The sequence below is a fragment of the Mytilus galloprovincialis genome, chromosome 1 (genome assembly GCF_965363235.1).
Source record: "Mytilus galloprovincialis chromosome 1, xbMytGall1.hap1.1, whole genome shotgun sequence".
Lineage (NCBI taxonomy): Eukaryota > Metazoa > Mollusca > Bivalvia > Mytilida > Mytilidae > Mytilus > Mytilus galloprovincialis.
In genome coordinates this window covers 98,746,303-98,770,587 of record NC_134838.1, presented here as the reverse complement: position 1 = coordinate 98,770,587, position 24,285 = coordinate 98,746,303, and the positions used below count along the sequence as shown (strand labels likewise).

The window sequence follows — 24,285 nt, the reverse complement described above, 5'->3', positions numbered from 1 at the left end:
TAAATATAGAATACTTTTCGAAAGAAAAACTCTATAAAAGCTTAGTTTTGACATTTTTATAGCAATTCAAAATAAAACAGTTCACCTTTAGTATGGTAATGGCTGTAATATAACTATACAGATTGATAGACTGATTTAGGAATTACATCAATACAGTGGAGTTACAGACTTATAGGATTGTAAGTATGATTTATTTTATCACTTTGCACTTTCACATTTTGGCTGAACAGATTGTTCAAAATTTTGACCAGTTGAACAATTTGATTTAATAAAACAAATTGCAATTGGGTCAAAATTTTGAATGAGTTGCAATTGGTGAATAGCAACACTAACAGTCAAGTCACTGTAAAGTGTTTAAAAAATGGACCAAAACACAAAAACATTGTCCAAAGAACTATGAAATTGAAATGTAGGTCAGATTAAACTTGCCAGACAGACATGTGCACCTTCCAATCATTCATAAACTCTTTTTTCATTATATTTTTTTTATTAAAAACAGAGATATTTCATGTACACAATAAAACTTTAAATATTTGAAACAAAATGCTTTTATAAAATGTAACAAATTTTCATAAAACATACAAAATTTGGTGCAAACTGTAATTGGTCATTAAGGCTTCTAAATAACAATAGATTATGTGATTGCTAAAACGACCTGGACTTAAATATAACAGATACAAACTCACTTTACTCAACATTTGGTTCTATTAAAAAAGCATCCAAACAGTATCTTATAACCCAATAGCAGTATAATATTCAAGTACAAACAGCCTTAAAGTTTACTGGTAAAATGAAATAATATTTGATATGGACAATTAGTATGGTACCTTTATCGGCAAAATTTGTAAAAACATCAAATTGACCAATCATGTATTTCAGTATATAGTTTTTCACAATTTCTATTATTTTTCATATTTTTTTTACAGTACTTGTATATGACATAAACTCTACCATCACTTGAAAGATGGAACTAAAGGGAGACAATTTATGCAACATTTATCCCATTTCGAAAATTTTTGCATGATGTTTGTGATTTATCAAAAGAGTACAATAGTGTTTGTCACAGCTAAAACAGATTGTCATCAATTCATATTCTCAGTCTGCTCCTTCACTCTCCATGCAGCATCCATATATTTTGTAATGGCAGTATTTTGTCTTGGGAAGTTAATTCTTCGGTCTGATCTATCTTTTTCTATCTATAAATGAAAAAATACATGTTCATTACAAATAGAAGAATTAAAAAAAAATTGTTAAAAGAACCAAAAGGAATTATTTCAACTGCTAATTTTAATGGGTTATCATTCAATTGCATATTTAATTCAATAAAAATCTTCATATTCTAGATCTAATTTTTTTGCAGACAACCTAACTGCTTTAAGCCATGTTAAATTTTAGCTTCCATATAGAAATCATTGAATTCAACAAAAGGCACTTGTTCCTATTGATAGAAACAAGTGCCTTGGATTCAACAATAGGAAAAGACATGTTAAATTATAAGTTCTGCCTTTTCTCTAATTATGATTGTCAGTTGACTTTAAACATAGCTAAGTAAAAAATTTAGATAACCAGAAAATAGTGTCCACAATCACAGACCAAGCAAGCAAATTTAAATACAACACAACTTTAAATTGAAGGTTGGCCAAAGAAATGGAAAAAGTATTAGCTTATTGCTTTCAAAAATAAATTTTAGTTTGACTTAAATATGTAAATTATGAACTATAGTTACTTATGTAATGGTAATAATGTATAGTTTGTACATTGCGAGGTAAAAATTTGTTAAAAATAACTTTGTTTCAAAGATCTGGTATATGCTACATGTAGCTATAGGACACCACACAGTTTTGTAGCCAAGGGTAATTATCCAGTCCCCTCTTTTCCACCCTTTGTAGATTAAGTCAAATTTGTGATTACAATGCTGTGCCATCTAACAGAAGATAAAAGTCACACCCATTTTGACTTCATCATTCTTGACCAATGACAGCACTTGGAACTATCTTTAGTGTTGAGTTGTAGAATGGTGGTGTCTAGTGTTAACAAATTTTGTGAAGAAGGAACTTATACTATACATGGACATTCAAACGTTTTCATTAGAAATATATCTAGGGACTTTAATTAGTTTATTAGGAACTTTAAAATTGTCACTAAATATTGTTCTTTGTTTTGGGGGTAAAAACTTGATGCATAATCAGTATGTGGATATCTTAAGGAGGCTAGCGGGTACAAAAATTTCAGCAAAAAAATTAAGCATTTGTTTCTTCATTACAAATTTTATTTATTACACTATTAGTTATTACTTTATATGGTACAAAATTCAACCAAAAAAATTGATTAGGTTTGGCCCCAGATGACTTTTAAAATGTTTATATTATTAAAAAGCTCCAAATTATCTCCCTTTTTTGGCATTAAAATTGAAATCTCCTTTTTAACTCATCGGTGACCTATATTTTTTATTATTTTTTTCAAATAAGCTGTACAGAAACTTTATAATTGTAAAATTTTAGCGATTTCTGTAATTTAGTTCTTTTTTATTTCGATATTACCTCTATTTCTCCTATTACTTCAACAGAAAAAAAGGACATAAACAAAAATGTATGCTTATTACAGAGGCAAATTGTGAGCTTAAATGGACTGTGACCCCATATTTTTATTTCGTTTTCCTATTAAGTATATGAAAAAGTCATTTATAAAAAAATATAGCGAAATCCTATATTAAATTAAAAAAATGATTTATACCTGCGAGCCCCCTTAAATGCTCCTTTTAATTGGATGCATCCAGTTTTAACTGTAACAAACAGATCTGAGATTTTATCTTAATCTATCAAGGGTGGAGAGGAGAGCCCTTGACTAGCGAAGATAGACACCACATAGCAAAAATGATCTTAATAGGGGGATAAAAACTAGTGTTAAAGGCTTTTTAGTGGAAGAAGACGTCAAGTCTTCTGAAGACTTAAGGGGCCGACCATTTGCATTGAGTCTCCGTATGCCGCATTCATTTCGTGTATTACAATTTCAAAACAACTTAGATTCCTGACACCGATTTTTACACATGATTAGGCATCTGAATCATTTAATTTGTAAATTATGATTGTAAAACAATCACTATCGTAAATATGACCCTTTTATTTATGTAAATTATTAGATTTCATCTCATCCACATGTACGTTATTTGTTTACTTGTAACAGGATGTTTTAACTGTAGATATTTGTAATTCGCATGCGTGAATTTGGTATCGGGACAACTCGCCCTGTTTAGAAGTTCGCCCTTGAAGTTACGAATTTGCAATCCTGCATACAAGAAGATTTTGTTTTTATATAAATAAAAGGATATATAAAGTGTTGTCTTTATTCATGGTTTTCCTTTGTCATGTGAATTAGATGCCCTTCGTAACATACATGTGAACCTTCCGTTAAGGAGAAAAAACTCCCGTGTATGAAATTTTTCAGACGCCATATTTGATCATTTCTTACTACTGTACGGGTGTAATTGACACCTGTGTTAAATTTTACCTGAACATCAAAGAAGATGTATAATTATATGGCTTCACTTGACAGCTTGGGTGTCAAACATACTGGTAATCAACGATGTTTACCTCCGGCTAACTGCCGTTGTGTTATCAAAACGATGTGTATTGGGAATATTGAAATACTTTTTTGTTACTTCCCTTTGTTTTATCCTGTTTTCAGTTATTTTGCTTTTAAAAATGTAAATTGTAAAAAGACTATAAATGATTAATATTTTAATCAAATAATCATAAAAGGATGTTGATTAAATGAATTTAAATGATTTTGGACAAATAAAAAAATTAAAATTTATAAATTATTTTAGCAATCTAGACCTCCTTTCAAGGATTAAATTGAAGTTTATATCATAAATTTGTTGACAACTGATTAGAAGTTAACATACAATATGTGCAACTAGACTAATAAAAGGTCTAGTAGTTAGATTAATTCCTAGTAAAATCTTGAAATTTAAATTTGTAAATGTTAGTACATATTAGATTTTATTGTGTAAGCTAAGAAATAGCAAGACATTTTACACTGTTTTTGAGTCTTTTTTAATAAGCTTTCTACAAATATGACTTTCATAATGCTTAAAATCCATGCAGTACTAGTGTTAGTGTATGCTATTTTTTTAATTAATTTACGATGTTGCAAATATACATGTGGAGCTTATTTCTTTCTTATTTGTCTATACATTTACAAATGATAAGGAGATGGAGACCTGAACAAAAATATATACAGATAAGATATATAAATATAATGATTCATTTGCAAGCAGTGAACAATCATTTGTCAAAAACAAAACAAAACAAAACAAGAAACAGATTCTTCTTATTATTTTATAGAGAGGCAATAAGGGAACTATAAATATTACAATTTGATGGAAATTTGAAGAAAAAACACAATTTCTACATCATTTGGTTACATTTACGACAAAATTTATGTCAATAAAAAAACATGATGTTTTGACCATTCAGTACTTAATAGATGCATAGTTCTTGGGGAAAAGTTTCATCAAATGATATGAATATAAATGACTTTTTTTGTGCTCATTTTTTACAGTGGGTTGTGATGATCTTCCAGTTAGGTTACCCTCATTTGGAGTGTTGTTCCCAACCCGTTAAAGGTCCATCTGCATAATTCAAAATTGGAAATTTCAACAAGCATCTAATATTCTTAATTTGGAAAATAAACCCTTGTCTGCTAGCTTCATGTATATTTTTTCTACCGATTTAATATATAACTAGAATCATGCAACCAGACTTAAGGAAAAGGCATGTAAGTTCATCATACAAATATGACACTTTTTCTAGACAATCCAGATCTTGCAAAATACGTCGCTAAAAATTGTAACCTTTAAAATTGTTGTTGTGCAGTAAAAACCCATATGGGAACTTTCAAAAGTTGGCAGGTATGTAACAAGTCTTGCTATTTTAATGCTCCATTTATGGGCATTATGTTTTCTAGTCTGTCCGTCCGTCCTGCTTCTGGTTATAAAGTTTATGGTCGAGGTAGTTTTTGATGAAGTTGAAATCCAATCAACTTGAAACTTAGTACACATGTGTTCCTCTTGATATGATCTTCTTAATTACTGCCAAATTAAAGATTTTACCTAATTTTCATAGTCAACTGAACATAGAAAATGATTGTACGGATGGGAAATCCATTTTCTTATGACCTTTTCTTGTTTGAAGAAAAAAAAATACATTTTAAAGATAATGGAACAAAGCAGCCTGGGTAAGTGGGGCTGCTTTTATGGTAATTCAAGTTACCTTTTATTCACCTTCTTCCACTTCAGAGCTATCAGCTCTTTGATTATAGGTAACATGTTTTAAAAAGAAGTATTTATTATGTGATCATGTTTGTGATCACAGGTTTTTTTTTTTTGTCAGTACCAAATATGATAAAAAATTAAAAAATTGATATTGTTTGTAATTAAGTTTTATAACATGATCATGAACGTCCCTACATGTACACACAAAGCACCATCCCTCATCATAGCTATATATAGGATATCTTACCAATGGTTTTGTTATCCAGCCATATTCTTGTGACTCTGTCTGTGGGTATGTGTATTTCTTTACTGGTTCTTGATTGGCTCTGTTTATTACTTTTAGAAAATGTTCTAAAAGATACAAAAACACAAAATTTGTCATAACATTTCATAGCTATAGTATAGAACGGGCTTTCCACTAAAAGACTATACCAACAATGTGTGCATAAATTTTAAAAAAAATAAGGATAAATATACACAAATTGTTAAACATTCATTCATTAAATGACATCACCATCAAATGACTGTTAACATTTAATACATCCCTAGGACAACTTCATTTAAATTTCAAGTTCAGCATTCGTACAGTTTGCATATTTATTGTCAGATCTATATGTTTATGTAGATTAGTTATTCAGTTACCAGTCTTTAAGATGAACTGTTAAATCTACAGGCCCGTGGCTCAATTTTTGAAATTTTTTAGTAAGATTCTTTTGGCCTATAGATAAAGTTTTACAGGCCCAAGAGCAATTTTAAAGCCTGGGCTGCCACTCAGCATGAAGACTGCAGTTAGTGCAAAAGATAAATAAAATCATTAAAACTCTTAAGAGTAAACCAAAAACACATAGCGGATTTCTGTTTTCAAATGAATTACAGCATATGATTGTGATGTTAGATGTAGGCTGTTTTCAGTTCTTAGGCCGGATTATTGTCTCTTTGACACATTCCCTATTTTCATTCTCAATTTTATTATTTAAAAAAAAATGTTTTTTATTCAATTTGTAAATCTTGTTGACACCCATATTTTATATGATTCTTGTAATTTATGATGCAAAAATACCCTTCTTGTAAAAAAAACTATAAAAAATACTCCTGTAATGTTTTTTTCTCATGTATATTTAAAGCCCTGCTAAATATACAAGACCGAAAAAAAAGATGAATCTAGGTAAATAAGTAGATCCTATAATGAACAACAATTACTTACGATCTTCTTCACCCTCCTCTGTGTCATGTCTTGAGTTTGGTTTTCCAGAAAGCACATGCACTGCAAAAATCAAGTCATGATATTGTTATTTCAGTTTTCAACCAATATTTGAAATATGCTTTGAAAATAACAACAGTAATTTTAATCTTAACCACAATTTTAAATAATTATAAATAAACTTATCAAAAAAAAATATTTCATTTAAAAATTCATGAATTTTATTCATGAAAATAAAAATATTTTGATATATAATATCCTTCTAAAAAACATCATATGATTCTTACCAGTACTAGAATTCCGAAAGGTAGGAATGGACTCAAGGCCGCATAGGATGAGAACATGTAGGGTGCTTTTGTGTTTTTAGAGCGAACAGACCTGATACCTCAGATCAAAGGAATATTTTTTTTTGTAGTCGTAAAAATACACCTTATCGCTTATAAAGGGCCCTGCTGACCCAAGAATCACTTTTCCATCGTGACGTTAAAATTTTACAGGAACGTGTGTTTTCTAGTAATGGCGGACAGATAGCAATAAGGTGTATTCATAGGGATACCTGAATGAGGGTCGTAATGGGGGTACCTTCATGAAGAATAACAGTATTGTTGCCCAATGATCCTAACGGTAATTTTTGGTGAAAAATTTTTCACTTTCTTTTAAACGATAGAAACATCGACTGATTTTGACGAATCACGTTATTTTTTTTCAAAAAATGATGGTAACAATAATTATAAGAGACCTCTGACGAATCATGATAAGGATATTTTGACGAATCACTGTAAAAATTTAACCAACTTGACGTTAAAGGTCATTACTACCCTCATGTATATACCAGGGATGATTTTTTAATCGAAATTGTCATGCCACAATAATTTCTTAATTGCATGAAAACCAATATATACTAAATAAATAAAATTATTTGTGACATTCTTACGTTTTTTGAATGGATTAACACTGTAGTTTGTATATAGTTTTTGGTGTCTTTGCTCTTTCATTATTGTTTCACATAAAATTGCATTCTGGTGAACAAAATTAGGTGGATCCCTCTCTGTCCCTTTTGTCACGGCAGCAGCCATTGTGTCAACAAGATTTTTGGTTCTGTTTGATTCTGTATTTTGTTTGATAAAAAGTGTTGACAGCTTTACCGGAAGTAGGTTACAGTTTACGTCGTTCCTATGCGTATCTAAGGAATTTATACTACAAAACTACTTTATTTTTTAAAATCTTTTCACAATTTTTTTTATTTATTAGTTTATTATAAAGAATAAGGTATTCAGTGAAATTTTTAAAATTAAATACAATTTGAATGTTTGTTTTTATTCTGACGCTTACCCAGAATGCAATGCATCCATCTTTGAACAAGAACGGGATCCGTTCAAACTCAACTGCCTAGAAATTGTACAAATAACAAACAATTAAAGGTAAACGAAGGCATGATGGTAGGCAAAAGGGTTAAAATAAAACCTAGTTTTATGTTATTTTGAAAAATGCTTCCTTAAACAAAAGATATGGATGGAACACGGACAATGCACTTTGTTTACGTTATGTCTTAGGTTCTTGCGTGTATACTTTGTAGTGTAGATTACCCAGATACCGTTAAAAGAATAGCCTAAGGGTAATAATCAATTAGGGGACATGATGGCGTACGTAATCAAACACATCCCTTTTTGATTTACATATGAGACATGTAATCATGACATAACTTTTTGTAAGGTGTCTACATCATATATGTATGTACTACGATTTGCAAGAAGCAAAAATTCTCATGCAGTGTAGGATTGTTACAAAATATTTCAGCAAGAAGTAAGGTAATTTAGCATTGTTTTAGAAAAGACAGACACATTGGTCATTTTATTTATTAGATGGAATCTATACACTTGTGATAAATAATTTTGATTATTACAGTATTGTTCACATTTCAGTGAAACTTTAATACTAAGTCTGTATATACACTTATATTAAATGAATTTAGATTTAGATAAGTCAGATGAAGAGAAATTATGTAGCTTAGAATGAAACCAATATGTACATGATGTGTATGGTGTGTAATCATAATGATCATATAGATCTTTATTTATGGGGCACATATTTTTTAATTGTGACCAATTAAAACACATTTGTTTAATTAAATTAAGTAACCACAGTTAATTAATTTACCTGCAATTAATAAATATATGAGAGGAACATTTGTTGATAGTTACCATGATTATTACCTGATTGTAATCTAAATGAAATATATGTCCATTGAAAATTTAACAGTGACATAGTCAGTCTTGACCTGTGCATTTATTTAGAGAATATCACAGAGACTCAACAGAGACAAGTTTGATGGTAAAATTAGAATAAACATATATTATTAGACAGAAAAAATAAATAACTTTTGTTATTAATCTAATCCTTGTATGATTACATGTCAGTCAATAATATTTTCAGAAATCATTGTGTAGTCAGAGCATTATAAACCAGAATCCGGGTCCGTTCGCGCCCATTCATGTTCGCCCCCTTTCACTTTCGCACCCTACATGTTCGCGCCCAATTTTAATTGGTTTTGTGTTTAATAACTTTGTAATCAAGTTTTGGCAAGTGTATTCTTATAAGTATATTGTTGTCATTGTCTCAAAATAAAGTGAGACAGCATTTTTTTTTGTGTTGAATAAATCTTAATCATGTTTCGGAAAGTGTATTGTTAAAAAAAATAAAAATAATCCTTTCTAAAAAAAGTCATGAGTGGGATTCTGTCAAAGTTTTATTTTGTGTTGAATAACTCTTAATCATGTTTTGGTTAGTGTATTGCTATAATTTTATTTCACTGACTGGCTTGTTTCAATATAAAGTGAGATTCTGACTATTTTTTTTTTTGTGTGTTGAATAAATTTTATCATGTTTTGGTTATAATTCGTGTATTGCTATAGTTTATTGTTTCATTGTTTCTGATCAAGGGAACCAAGCTATTAAAATCAATTATCTTTTATGTTTTTCATTTAAAATCTTCAATGTTTTACTCATACCAAACTATAAATACATTGAGTATTAACACCAAAGCAATTTAAAACAACAATCATGATTTTCTAATTGTTCAACTGGAATTTGAATTAAAATGGGGCGCAAACTTGTAGAGTGCGAAGGGACCTTGGGTGCGAACATGCGAGGTGCGAACGTGTAGGGTGCGAAAGTGTATTGGGCGCGAACGGACCTGATACCTATAAACCAATACTATACAATTACTGTCTTTTGATGAGGTAAATATGCGGTTTTATTGACTTTTGAAAAAATGATATTCACTGAGGCCGACGGCCGAAGTGAATATCAGTTTTTCAAAAGTCAATAAAACCCCATATTTACCGAAACAAAAGACAGTAATTGTTTTATTCCATAGTCCGAGAGAAGAAAATGTATCTAATGACAAACATATACCAATTTTTTTTTTACATGAAACATTTTACCATAACGTTGCATGTAAAAGCGCGTGACGTTTAGCGCGGTGAATAACACTTTCTCAGGTGAATATGCTTTTTTATTCAAAATCCAATTCATATAGAGAAACCTACTAAAATAATACCAATATGGAATAAAAAGTTTTATGTTTACATTTTTCCATTTCACTAAATATGTAAAATGTTTTCTCTACAAGCATGTATGTTTGACTTTAATAAAGTTGTTGTAAATATGCTATTCAAAAAATATTCTGTACCCCTATACAAAGTAATTATTTTTCCTTGAAGCATTTTTTTCAGATTTTGCTAAAATGTATGGGGCCACACTTAAAAATATTTTGGTTTGCCCAAACCCTACCCAAAGGTTGAGACAGTGGGTAGGTAGGTAGGCATTTTCTTTTTTTTTTTCAAAAAAAGAAATTGAAGTATCAGATGTTTATTAGTCTTCATGCCTATTTGATTAAAACAAAAACTTCTTCAAATCAGGACAATAAAAGAATTTGAGTAGGCAGCTTTTTTCTGGGTAGGTAGCAAACAAACCTATTATTTATTATGGCCTGGATTTCCACATTCATCTTTTACAAACTCAATACTCATCTGACATCAGGGTTTGAGCAAGAAATGTCTGAAATCTCAATTTTTTTTTCTTTGTTTTGCATGAAGGAGAGCATATTATGGATTACATTGCACACTGCTGAAATGTTTTAACCAATTCCTATTAACCAAAATTTGAATACATTTCTATATTGAAGAACAGAATTAAAAGCTCTATTCCAATGAATTTTTTGTTTATTTTTGCTGTGCATCTACTGATTTTGTGTCTTTGATGGATACCACATAATTATATCCTTTGTTTTGCTATGTTATAGATACATCATTTATGTAGCCTTATTAACATGATTAATGTGCAATACTTTCAGATGCAATTTTCTAGAGATAAAGTTGTTATGCCCCTGCCATAGCAGTGGGAGCATTTAAGTTTTACCCTTGTCTGTCTGAACGTACAAATGTATGTCAAATGTACGTACAAATGTATGTCAAATGTATGTACAAATGTATGTCAAATGTACGTACAAATATATGACAAATGTATGTCAAATGTATGTTGTAATGTACGTACTAATGTATGTACAAATGTACGTATTAATGTATGTACATATCTTTGTACGAATGTACTAAGTTACTAAAGTTGCTTTCCGTTCTCTAACCTTAGTTTGCCTATAACAAATGTTAAAAAACTTATTCACAATGCTTATTACCACAAAACACAGATCATCTGTGTCCCATTTACACATTCCCCATTTATTTTATAAAAGCACACGTAATAATAAGAAATTTTTATTATTTTTACAGAGTTCTTGATATACATGATAACAAAACAAAATAAGGCTAACAATAGAAGAAGATGTGGAATTAAGAACAAAAGTCAAATTTAGGTAATGGATCCAGAATACGAGAAGCGGTTGCTTCGACAACAAAATGGCCAGGTTTCTCCATATAATTCAGTAAGTATTGTTTACAAATGTTGATTTGAAAGATACATACAAACATGTATACTCTTTTTTACTTGTACTACTAGCCAATGGCAACTTAATCACGTTTATAAAATGGAAACATGAATTTCTAAATAAAGTAGAATGTCATTTTATGTATGTGCAAATTAATTCATATCAAATGATTTAGGTGCTTAATTTTGAGAACTCCTTCAATATTGCAACAGTTGAAATATTTTGAAGAACAGGTGATGTCATCTGTTCCCTTTTCAAATCATCTAACAACGAAAAACATAATAAAACATTTGTATTGTTTGTGTTTTTATATTCTACAACCTTAATGCATGAAAACAGTGTGTAATCTTCAATTTTATGACGCTTCATATCATAATGTTTACACAACCTTAGATTTCAATGGAATGTCCCCTACAAAAAGCAAATAATAATTGTAATGCTTGATGTGTTTTTTACATGGTTAGAATATATCTTGTTTTACAGCCATTGAGTTTAAGTCCTATGAGCCCAGTAGCTTCACCAAGTAAAGACAAATATGGAGACAGATTTATACCAAGTAGAGCAGGAGCTAGCTGGCATATAAATTTTAATATTCCAAAAGTAAGTATTTTAGAGTTAAAGCAGGCAGATCAACATAAAATACATGTATGCTTAAAAATGAAAAATCAAAACAACAAATCAATGTTGACATATATAAGATACATTTAATAAATGATTGAATGACATTTATACATTAATTTTTCAAGTAATAATTTTTTTAATGACAAAGATTACAAGATACATGACGATGTATTGCGTAATATTATATGAGATTTTTTAAGATCAGCTAAATTTTCCCATTTTAAAATATTTTTTTCTGTTTTATTGCTATGTATCAATATTCAATAAAATATCTGTTTACTTTTGCAGGGAAGTCCTACATCATCTCCCACTCAATCTAGCAGTAAATCTAAGGAACCAACAGCAGATAGCAGTAAAGATGGTCTAGCTTATTATTGTTTACTGAAGAATGAACTTTTGTCAGCGGGCATTGAAGATTTGAAGGTCAGTTAGTATACAAATATTTTTTATCAACCAGTATAACCTCTAACCTGAGGAAGTAAGGCCACATTTAAAATTATTTTATTTTTTTGGCGGAAAGAAATTGAAGTTTCTGGTGTTTTTTTATTCATGTGCCAAACTGATTAAAAAAAACTTTTCACATCAGGACAATAAAAGATTTTGAGTAAGCATCTATTTTCTGGGTAGGTAGGGTAAGGGCAAAAACACATAATCTTTTTTATGGCCTAAACTGAACATTTCATGGAAGAAAAGATATTTTTGAAATTTTAGAACAATGGCAATATCCTGTATATAAACAAAATATGTTATTTTTTTGTAGGATCAACAGACTGATGAAAGAAGAATTTTAGTTCCTAAAGAAAGTAAAAACCTTTTTCGCGTAAGTTTAACTGGTATATTGTAAAAATCTGTTCGCTTGATTTTGTAGCTTATTTCTATGATAAATCCATTATTATTTGAAAATATGCATGAATTCTATGTTAATACTCTAACATTAGTAGGAGTACTTTTTGCAACAATTTAAATCCACAAAACAAATACTCAAAGAACCTTTTAAAATCTGTATAATTTGTTGCAAATAGCACCTCTGTCAAGGTTCCTGACTTGAACATTAAGAGGGGTTAAAAAAATAAACTACATTTTTAGTTTTTTTGCACTCAACCCCTCTTCCTTTTAAATTGGCCAGTTAACTAAAACAAAAAATGTTTTTTCCTAAATTTGGATCAGAATTGAATGGGTAATAATATTAGAAAATTTTACCATCATTAAAAAGTGAAGAATGCTGTAATGATAATTCTATATGACTATTATCATTACCTAAATGTTTTTGCATAAGTTTGATCAAGAAAGATGCACTGAATTAATTTAATGCTTAACTGGCTAGCTATAGTGTATGTTAAACCATTTGTTAATTTCTACTTGTGTTATTTTCTAGTATCATGTTCCTAGAAGAAGTTTAGATTTCAGTGATTCATCTCCATACTCATTATCACCAGTAGGAAGTAAAAGTCAAAGACTTCTTAGATCTCCAAGAAAGGTAGGTATTAGATGAACATGACATTGAATTATCAATACAAGCTAGTTAGAAAATTAAGTTGAAAGGAAATAACAAGAGTTCATAATTTCAAATTGAACTAATGTATAAACATGCTATAATGGGAATGTTGCAAATGTGTAAAAATCCTAGAACACTGTATAAAGTAAATTTGTTATAAAGTGTGTATACACTTACTACTCTCAAATTTCTTAGCTTCAAAATTGATAACAATGGTGAAAAATTTTATGCTTAACAATGTCTGAAACTGGTTTGGTAAGAGTGAAACAGAGAATAGTATAAGTAAGATGGCATTAATTGTTCAGAGTAAAGATTCTTAATTGTTGATTATATAATTTTTATTGTAGGCTGTGAGAAAGATATCAAAGATACCATTCAAGGTGTTAGATGCTCCTGAACTGCAGGATGATTTCTATTTAAACTTGGTGGATTGGTCTTCACAGAATGTTTTAAGTGTTGGACTTGGTACCTGTGTGTATCTGTGGAGTGCATGTACTAGTCAGGTAAAAACAATGATGTTGTAATATCTATGTGTATCGGCAGAATGTATGCAATAGATTAGTCAACTTGAAAATGAATTATGTGTATCTGTGGAGTACATTTACTAGACATGTACAAACATTGTTGCACCTTTGACAAGTCAAATTGATTGTGTTTTACCTGTGTGTATCTGCAGAGTACAGGTAATATACAAGTAAAAGTGCCTGTATATATATGAATCTCTGGAGTTATGTACTAGGCAGGTAATATTGATGCAGTACCTGTAAAGATATATGCATGTACTAGACTGGCAAATAAATGCTGCTGTTGTATTTATGTATCTATGTAGTGGTTGTTGTCCAGGGGTAGTTTTTCATTTATTAAAAAATTATTAACTACAGTCTACAGTACTACAAGGTATTTTAATTTAAATATAGAACTGTGATTCAGTATTGCAAGGTGACTTTACAACATTGAACTCAGCTCACAGATTGATATTCATATAAAACTGTATATATCCTTCTGTTAACTATTTTGTGATTATAAAAAAAAATGGAGATGGAGATTGTTCATCTACATAAAGATACTTGAATATATCATCAATCATGAATGTTTTACAGGTGACAAGACTTTGTGATTTATCCAGTGATGGAGATACAGTAACATCGGTATCATGGTCAGAGAGGGTATGTTATTTCACTAATTTATAATGTTCACACAAGAACACAACTGCATTAATATCAAAATCAGAATTCTACAATTTCAGATTATCAATATAAGTGTTTCTAAAAAAAAAACTGCTGTCAACATTGGTAATTTTGTAACAAAAGCATTCAAATGATTTCTTGTGAACATTCATTTTTTGAAAGATATTTCTGTTGTGCATAGATTGCTTAAAAGATTTTGTTTATTAACCTTGTATTTGATAATATGGACTGTACAGGTAAAATTGAATGATGAAGTTGAAATATTTAGCAGAATATGAATATATAAGGTAAGACTTTTAAAGGGGTATACAATACATTTGCAGGGCCAGATAACAACACATCCAAATTTGGTGTGATACTTTTTAAATGTTGCTAATGAGTGCATATAAAAATGGACTTTGTTAAAATGTCTGGTATGCATTCTAGACCCATGTTTGATATACTCATTAAAAACTTGTAAAAAATGTTTTTATTATCTGATATCTGTCTGAAGTAGAAGTTTATTTTTATTTAGACATAGAAATCAAGACAATGAAAAATTGCACCGTGCAGAGGGATTACAGAAGATACATGCACAAAACAGGGTAAACTGAAATATCATATGATTATTTGTAATGTTTTAACCCTTATATACAATTAATAAATATATTTTTCAGGGGCATTTAGTATCAGTAGGAACCCATAAAGGATTTGTACAGATATGGGATGTAGCAGCAAATAAAAAAATTAACACATTATCAGGTCATAGTGCTAGAGTAGGTAAGGAAATTAACACATTATCAGGTCATAGTGCTAGAGTAGGTTAGGAAATTTATGTAAATTAATATTGTCATTCCTAGTGTGAAATTCAAGAGTGATTTAAAATATCATTAAGATGTATGGACTGAACACTTTCACTGTAGACCATATTCATTTACTAATGTCAAATCAAGACACTCCTATATTAGTATTCAGATTGGATGTGTAGAGTCAAGACAATAGCAATCTATATCATGAACATTGTACCTTATTATCAAGCAGAGTTAGAACCTAAATTGATTAGAAACCAAATACAAGCAAAATCCCTTATTTGGTAAAATAAGATAAACAAAGTTGTAAAATTATTATTTTAACCTACAGGATATCTCTTACAAACAATTATGCACCTTTAATATAAATTGTACACTTGATATTGATTAACACATTTACAATGGTCTTATTCAAATTTATAGGAGCATTAGCATGGAATGGAGATGTTTTATCATCAGGGAGTAGAGACAGACTGATATTACAAAGAGATATTCGCACACCTTCTATTGTGCCAGAACGTAAATTAACAGGACACAAACAGGAAGTGTGTGGACTCAAGTGGTCACCTGATCACCAACATTTGGCATCAGGTGGCAATGACAATAAACTGTTTGTATGGAACATGAATAGTACAATACCAGTTCAGACTTATAATGAACATTTAGCTGCTGTAAAGGCTATTGCATGGTCCCCTCATCAACATGGACTATTAGCTAGTGGGGGAGGGACTGCAGATAGGTGTATTAGATTCTGGAATACATTAACATGTCAACCATTGCAGTGTGTTGATACAGGATCACAAGTGTGTAACTTAGCCTGGTCAAAGCACTCAAATGAAATTGTAAGTTTACCTTTTAGACATTTAAATGATCTTTTTTTTTTTTATACACCTATTCCAAAGACCAGGGGAGATGATTGGTGTAAAATTGAAATTTTGAATGAAGTACAAGTTTTACAACTTATTTTTCAACACCAATGTTGTTGCACATAGTCAGATATTTTTGTTTGTTAGTTATTTTTTTTTTAATTTTTAGCGACATTTTAGAACAAAAAAAAAAAGAAAAACTGGGAAAACATTTTTTTTTAATTATGCCAAACTTTTTTTATTTCAATAAACAATTTAAAATAGCAAAGATATGAAGGGAAGTAATCTTATCAATACTAGAATATTTATTTCATTGTTGTCTCCCTTCACGAATTGTTTTAGTCATAACTTAATTTAATAATGTTTATAAAAACACTATTTATTTTTCAGGTTAGCACTCATGGTTATTCACAAAATCAAATATTAGTTTGGAAATATCCTTCACTTGTTCAAATTGCCAAATTAACAGGACATACATACAGAGTATTATACCTTGTAAGTAATTTTATTCATTATACTAGATCATAATAAAAGGGAGAATAGATACAAGTTAATTCAGATAATGAATTGAATGACATTACTGGAGTCCGAGAGTTCCTTCTTGTTATTGAAAATATGTATTGACCAGCGATGATTTCAATCAATTTATTTGTTTCTCAGTTACTCTGACAATGAAGCTTGATTGTTAACGTTTGTAGTCCAGATTACTTCATAGTACAAACTTATTACCTATGTAAAGATTTTTTTTATAAAAATTAGTGTTAAATTCAAAATAAAATATTAAAGATATAAATTTTGTGGCTTGGAAATGATATTGGTGAGTTAAGATAATCATGTATCTCACACTGTAAAATTTACTGATGGGTAGGAATAATCACTTGCCAAGAATTTCTCCCTGTTTCTCAGGACTGTAAAATTTACTGATGGGTAGGAATAATCACTTGCCAACAATTTCTCCCTGTATCTCAGACTGTAAAATTTACTGATGGGTAGGAATAATCACTTGCCAAGAATTTCTCCCTGTTTCTCAGGACTGTACAATAATCTTGCCAAGAATTTCTCCCTGTTTCTCTGGACTGTACAATAATCTTTCCAAGAATGTAGGTCCTTTTGTGACACTAGTTTTTACAGACATTTGTGTAAATAAACATATTTAGCTTAAATTTACTAATACATGTTGGGGGGAAAAACAGGTGTAGAAATGAAAACTTTGTCAATCTGGTCATGTGTCCGAGACTGCAAGTTCCTCTTAAATTGACTTTCCATTTGCATTGAATTAATAGCTAGGATATACTGGTCTAGAGGATAATATATACCCGCCACAGTTTCAAGGAGAGACCTCTCATCAATACACCCCAGGAAAACCTTGTAATGTTTGTTGCAAAAAGTGTTGATCTTTTTAATTTCAATATGTTGTGCCTAACACCTGAATGATGGTTAATGGTGCAAATTGTAGATAAATACATTTTGTAGTACAGATGGAAATTTAATTCCAAAAAGATCAATCGTTAGACAAGGAAATAAATGCTTCTGCCTAAAAAGATACATTTTTACATAAGGCTTATTTAGTTTAACATAATGATTCATCAATTGTGGTATGGTAGATTCATTTATTTTCGTGGGTACCAATTTTCATGGATAAATGAAAACTTGTATGTTCATGGATATTTAATTTCATGGTTTTGCCAAGGTCTGCATACATGCCTATAGAAATTTTGTTATATTTGTTATACATTTAATTTCATGATTTAACTGTACCTACAAACTCCATGAAAATTGGTATCCCAACGAATAATACTGAATCCACAGTATAATGTATATAATTAAATTCATTTGCCTTTATAGTGTTGTGCATGCGAACATAATGGGAACATTATCAGTGTCACTTGAAGAAGTTGTATCTTAGTGAACATGGTGAAGGGATTCAGATCATCAACTAATAATTTTAAACATTGTAGTAGAAACTACACCTTGTTTGAAATTAATGAATGTAATGTCCCTTATAACAAAAACTCAAACAAAATACATCTGTTAGTCTGTCTGTTCATCATGTTCATCCTTCCAAGTCTTTGAATTAGTCATTTGACCATGAGGTGCTGGTCTCATCAGATTTGAAATTTGGAACGTCAAACATATATTCATCATGATGTGAACCTTTGGCTTTAAAAATATACTTATCAAAAAGGTTAACTTATGACACTGATTTTGTGGTTCATTGAACAGGGTAATATGATGGGGCAATTTTCTTATTCTGTATTGCTTCAATAGATGGTCTTGAAATTAATGGTGATACTTTTTGTATATACGGTACTGTAAATTCAGAAATTATTGCGTGAATTTATTATTGTGATTTTGTCATTCTAGGCTAAAATGCAATTTTAAATTTTGAAATATTGAGAAAACTCTTGTTTAATTCATACAAAAATTTTCAAAATGTGAGTTTGAACTATTACAATTATAACCCTGTAGCATTTTTCGCAATAATAAAAACATTGTAATAATTTCTGAATTTACAGTAGTCATGTGTTAGATATACAGACACTTTCCCCATTCCATTATTATAGAGTATTTTCCATTATTTTTCTGATGAAGTGATCATTGTTGGAATTTTACAAGTTTTACGTAGGTTGCAGGTTAAGTTGTGAGTCCCAATATGAAAAAAAACACAGATGTTGTCAGTTCAATCCCCTCTGATGTCAGGTGTGTTCAACTCCAATCTTACTTGACAAGGATTTTTAGATTTCCCGCAGAAAGTTGTGGTTCTCTCTGCATTGCTTCCTACACTAATAAAAAGTGTCTGCCATGATATAGCCAAATAGTACTGAAGGTGGTGTTAAACATCAAAAATCAATCAATCATTAATGAAAAGATGGAAATTCTAAACTACATAAGCAATAACTCCCCCTTAATTGAATTGTAAATTTATTAAACCTTCTTTAGATTAAAGCTTGTCACATATAATTGTAAAGTCATACACTGTTCATGTCTGTAGGGAATATGGTATTGAATCATGGTTTAGTGGTTAGTGTGTTGGACTTCTAACACAAAAGTTCCTGGTTCGATTCCCTTTCCCAGATGAAAATTTCAGGGACTGAATTTATCGACTCTCCCTTGACACCATTTGCGAGTATGGTCTTGAGGAAACGATGATAGTCTGGTCGGAAGGGGACGATAAATGGCTGACCCGTGTTTAGAGAGAGCCATATCTCTTGCCATTAAAGACACCCTTGTAAGTTGTAGATTTCGAAAAAAGAGCAGGATAATGCCCCTACAAGGCAGCACTTGCACCCGCAAAGTGGAAAGAGATTAATATAAGTTGCAAAACTTGTTTCACAATCCACTTTAAATAATTATGTTTAAACTAATTGAATCCTAATATTTTTTAGGAGTCAACCCTTTTCCACTGCTTAAGACAGATGAAACTATAATATTGGCTAGTCAGAATATAATTTGTTTGCTAATTATGGACTAATGAATTACTTTTTATTTAGAACATATTTTTTTCTTTCAAATCTGAACTGAATTAAAAACTCCCAACATATAATAGAAACTTAGGAATGTTTAAGAAACTAATACTTTAACCAAAAAGAAATGCATGATATATATGTTTAGGGGCCAGCTGAAGGACGCCTCCGGGTGGGGGAATTTCTCGCTACATTGAAGACCTGTTGGTGACCTTCTGCTGTTGTTTTTTTCTATGGTCGGGTTGTTGTCTCTTTGGCATATTCCCCATTTCCATTCTCAATTTTAAGTTTGTTTAAATTTGTAAAACTTGTGTAAACACAATTTAATTTTACTTTAACTCATTGATTCTTACTTTTTCTCACATAGATCTTAATTTCACCTTTGTGCATGGCGATATATACTTTGATTGTAAGATAAATAGTAAGAATGGAGATCAAAAGATAAGCATTAGATAAACTCTTCTTAGAACAGCTATAAATAATCAGGTGCAGTAAACAGTTTCTCTAAGGCTCAATGTTACCACTATGTGGTAATTATTTCCTATAATTTATTCTAACTTTTAATGATAGCGAGTGATGATTTTGATACTTGCACAGTACTATGCTTTGTTGCCTATTTTCCCACATGTTTATCAGATTGATGGTTATCATCTTGTCAAGATAACATTACATCATTGGTATTCTACGTGTAAACAGTCATGCTGTAACATGTCTCTGACATGCACATCATTAACATGCATTTATCATGGAGCTGTTGAAGGTACATGCTGCTGCACTTGATCCTGTTGGCATTTACCAAACACATTTTTGTACGGAATTGCACCTTGGGTTATACAAAGTTTACCTGGAAATTTTTGTGGTTTATTGGTTCAGTTTGTTTAAAAATTGGTCAGCTGTTGTCAGTAAAATGAGCTGTTTATTGCAAATTGAACTCAAGACACAAGCCTTAGCAGTGGCCACATTACAGTATCTACTATGTCCATATGTGTTATCTACTGCTCTTTAAAATGCACCTTGTGTTATCTACTGCTCTTTAAAGAAGCCTGTTATTTGTTATCAACTGATGTTTTGAAAAAGGCGTTATGTTTTATCTTCTACTCTATTTAAAAGTTCCTTATGTGTTATCTACTGCTCTTTAAATAAGCCCCTTATGTGTTATCAACTGATGTTTTTAAAAAAAAATCCTTATGTGTTATCTATTGCTCTATTAAAAAGTTCCTGATGTGTTATCTACTGCTATTTTAAAAAGCCCCTTAAGTGTTATCTACTGCTCTATTAAAAAGCCCCTTATGTGTTATCTACTGCTCTATTAAAAAGTGCCTTATGTGTTATCTACTGCTCAATTAAAAAACAACTCATGTGTTATCTACTGCTCTATTAAAAAGTACTTTATGTGTTATCTACTGCTCTATTAAAAAGTTCCTTATGTGTTATCTACTGCTCTATTAAAAAGTGCCTTATGTGTTATCTACTGCTCTATTAAAAAGTGCCTTATGTGTTATCTACTGCTCTATTAAAAAGTACTTTATGTGTTATCTACTGCTCTATTAAAAAGTGCCTTATGTGTTATCTACTGCTCTATTAAAAAGTTCCTTATGTGTTATCTACTGCTCAATTAAAAAGCCCCTTATGTGTTATCTACTGCTCTATTAAAAAGCCCCTTATGTGTTATCTACTGCTCTATTAAAAAGCCCCTTATGTGTTATCTACTGCTCTATTAAAAAGCAACTCATGTGTTATCTACTGCTCTATTAAAAAGCAACTCATATGTTATCTACTGCTCTATTAAAAAGCCCCTTATGTGTTATCTACTGCTCTATTAAAAAACAACTTATGTGTTATCTACTGCTCTTTTGAAAAGTTCCTTATGCATGTTATGTGTTATCTACAGCTCTTTCAAAAAGCCCCTTATGTGTTATCTACTGATTGTTTAAAAAGCCCCCAATTGGACATTTTCCATATTGAATATGTCATAATTCATACATACACTTATATGATTAATATTTTTATGCATATCTGGTTATGAATAACTCAAGTTCAATGTTTTTTAGGCAATGTCACCAGATGGAGAAGCCATAGTTACAGGAGCTGGGGATGAAACTTTACGGTTTTGGAATGTTTTTAGTAAAACTAGGTCAACAAAAGTATGTATTAACCACATGTGACTAATACATGTAGTAAATTTTTCATAAAACCACAATGTGACATGAAATTTTTAAAGGATACTCCCTATTTGTTTTAAATAAGGACATAACCATGTTTAAACACTATCAACATACATCTATTGATGTTGTACATTTTAGTGGCAGTTTTAATGCCTCAGCTAAATTTAAATTCATAAAAAGGAGACACTTGTTCTTTCAAGACTATACTTATACAATGATATATGGTGACTTGCACTCATCTGAAGACACTTTCTTTACTTACAATTCCATCAAAATAATTGGTTACTGGTACTCAATGTTTTGAAACTATTTGGTGCAGGCAGTCGTGTCTCTTTCTTAGCATATTTCTTATAAAGTATGCATCTTTTAAGTGGTATCAACAGCAGTTTATGTTTATGTAACTGTGAAATTTATCCCCAGCATGGATTATAACAGTTGAAAAAAAAGAGAAATTCAAATGAAACAGATCCAATCCTAGGATTAAAATTCAAACAGAACTAAAACACTTATGAAAAATGTTCTAGCTCTCACCAATTCCAAAGAAATAATCACAAAAGTTTTCTGAATTGACCTTCATGAAGAATGCTCTCCGCCAATTGTTTTGAAATCCAAAGATATAAAAGTATACAGACTGGTATATAGTTTGGTAATTTTGGCTCAAACCATTTCTAAATGTTACAGAATAAAAATACTACATATTTTAACACCATACAATAATTTGATTGCTATGTTTTGTTTGTTATTTGTGTTACCACATGTACATCTTCCCTTTATCAATTTGTTTGTTTATTTTCAGGAATCTAAATCGGTGTTGAATCTCTTCACAAGAATTCGGTGATGTTATACATAGACAGTTGAATTCAGGAAATTAATTTCACTCAATGAATTTTATGTGTTCGGTTAGAGCTTGCCTTGACATCCATTTTATTTTTATAAGTTAATGTATGTTTTATGAAGGATTTTGTGGGAACAAGCAAAACTTCAAGATGTCTGGCAAGCTATAAATTATTTTAACTTTTTATATAGAATTTTATTTTTTACCCTCCACATAAATTTAATGTGTAAAGTGCTTTTTAAGTCCAGTACCAAACATATTTTGTCTGATCTGATTCCGTATGACCGAATTGCAAAAATAAATTGAACTGGCAAGACAAAAGTTACAATTTTTATATCAGATTAAAATTTTTCAGGTTTTATAAAAGTCTGTTTCTAGTTTTTTTTTCGATTTATTAATTTTGTTATGCATTTAAAAAGCAAAACAACATAAATTGTGTATTAAGTTATGTGATAGGGAGATTATATGTGTTAGATTTTTATTTAATTTTCAGACACAAGTATGTCTGTTGTTGATTTTTGTTGTTCAAGTTTTTCCATGATTTTATTTAGTTGCCAGTATACAAAAATTTGAACTGCCGAAATACAAGTGAAAGGGTAAATGGATAATTATGTCACATTCATTTCTACATTTTTTTCATTTATCATTTAAAGCCGGTTTAGTTTCTTGAAAGTTATGGTAGAATTCTTTTTTATTTATATTGACCATACACTTGACAAGTGAATCTTCTTGTTAAAACTTTTATATAATCTGCTATTGAAATCGAAAATGTGGTTTTTAAAAACCTGCATTGTTAATTATTTGGAATTTGGTTTATCATACAGTATAAAATTGGGCAAACTGATATTACACTACTATTATCTGATTTTTAGTGTTATATACATCTTTAGATATTGAAGACAGTTTTATTCAACAGTTTGACATTTTTTATCTAAAGATAAATTTTTTAGTATTTATTTTAAGTTTTGATAGTAAAATTTACTGTTTTGGGATTATTTTAGGCTTTTTACCAGTATTTTTAAATTTATAATCTTTAATGCATTGCTGAAGGGGAAAGAGAAACAATTTTTTATTGATATTGGAACAAAAATATGTTCCTTTGATCTTATACAGTCTTCCCTACTTTACTGTTAAATACATGTACCATACTATGGGACAATACTGTTACATACATTACTATTATACAAAATTCTATAATATTTTATATCTGTTTACTTCTTTTCTTGATTCTTATACTCTCTTTTAATATACCAAATTATTTACCAATTGCATTTCATGCATTTCATGTTAAGGAAAAACAAAACATGGATTTATTTCTTTACTCCTTTTCTTTCTATATGTGTTAATGTCAGTTGTTGTGTATTGAAAAACATTTTGTATGCATGCAGAAATTATTACTCTGTTACATAATCATCATGAAAATAATAAAAAATATCTCAATTACAA

At 30.1% G+C, this 24,285-nt stretch overlaps 2 protein-coding genes across 6 annotated transcripts; one reads left to right on the top strand and one right to left on the bottom strand.

Moving 5' to 3' along the window:
- Positions 1-603: 603 nt before the first annotated feature.
- LOC143046781 (cilia- and flagella-associated protein 144-like) lies at positions 604-7,810 on the bottom strand. Its single transcript, XM_076219859.1, has 4 exons — positions 7,411-7,810; positions 6,480-6,539; positions 5,523-5,626; positions 604-1,196 (listed from the first exon to the last, which is right to left on the bottom strand). The coding sequence occupies exons 1-4, from the start codon at positions 7,550-7,552 to the stop codon at positions 1,083-1,085; spliced, it is 420 nt and encodes a 139-aa protein (XP_076075974.1). The 5' UTR covers positions 7,553-7,810; the 3' UTR covers positions 604-1,082.
- On the top strand, positions 7,811-24,285 carry LOC143046738 (fizzy-related protein homolog). Of its 5 annotated transcripts, none has more exons than XM_076219835.1 (13): positions 7,811-7,897; positions 11,264-11,415; positions 11,902-12,018; positions 12,328-12,462; positions 12,800-12,859; positions 13,415-13,516; positions 13,882-14,037; positions 14,635-14,700; positions 15,378-15,522; positions 15,933-16,351; positions 16,766-16,870; positions 21,891-21,983; positions 22,801-24,285. In XM_076219835.1, exons 2-13 carry the CDS (start codon positions 11,350-11,352, stop codon positions 22,840-22,842), a joined length of 1,506 nt encoding a protein of 501 aa, XP_076075950.1. In that variant the 5' UTR covers positions 7,811-7,897; positions 11,264-11,349; the 3' UTR covers positions 22,843-24,285. The 5 variants fall into 5 exon arrangements, with proteins under 5 accessions (XP_076075950.1, XP_076075965.1, XP_076075957.1 ...); XM_076219850.1 differs by having other exon boundaries at positions 7,812-7,897; positions 15,378-15,480; XM_076219842.1 differs by having other exon boundaries at positions 7,826-7,915.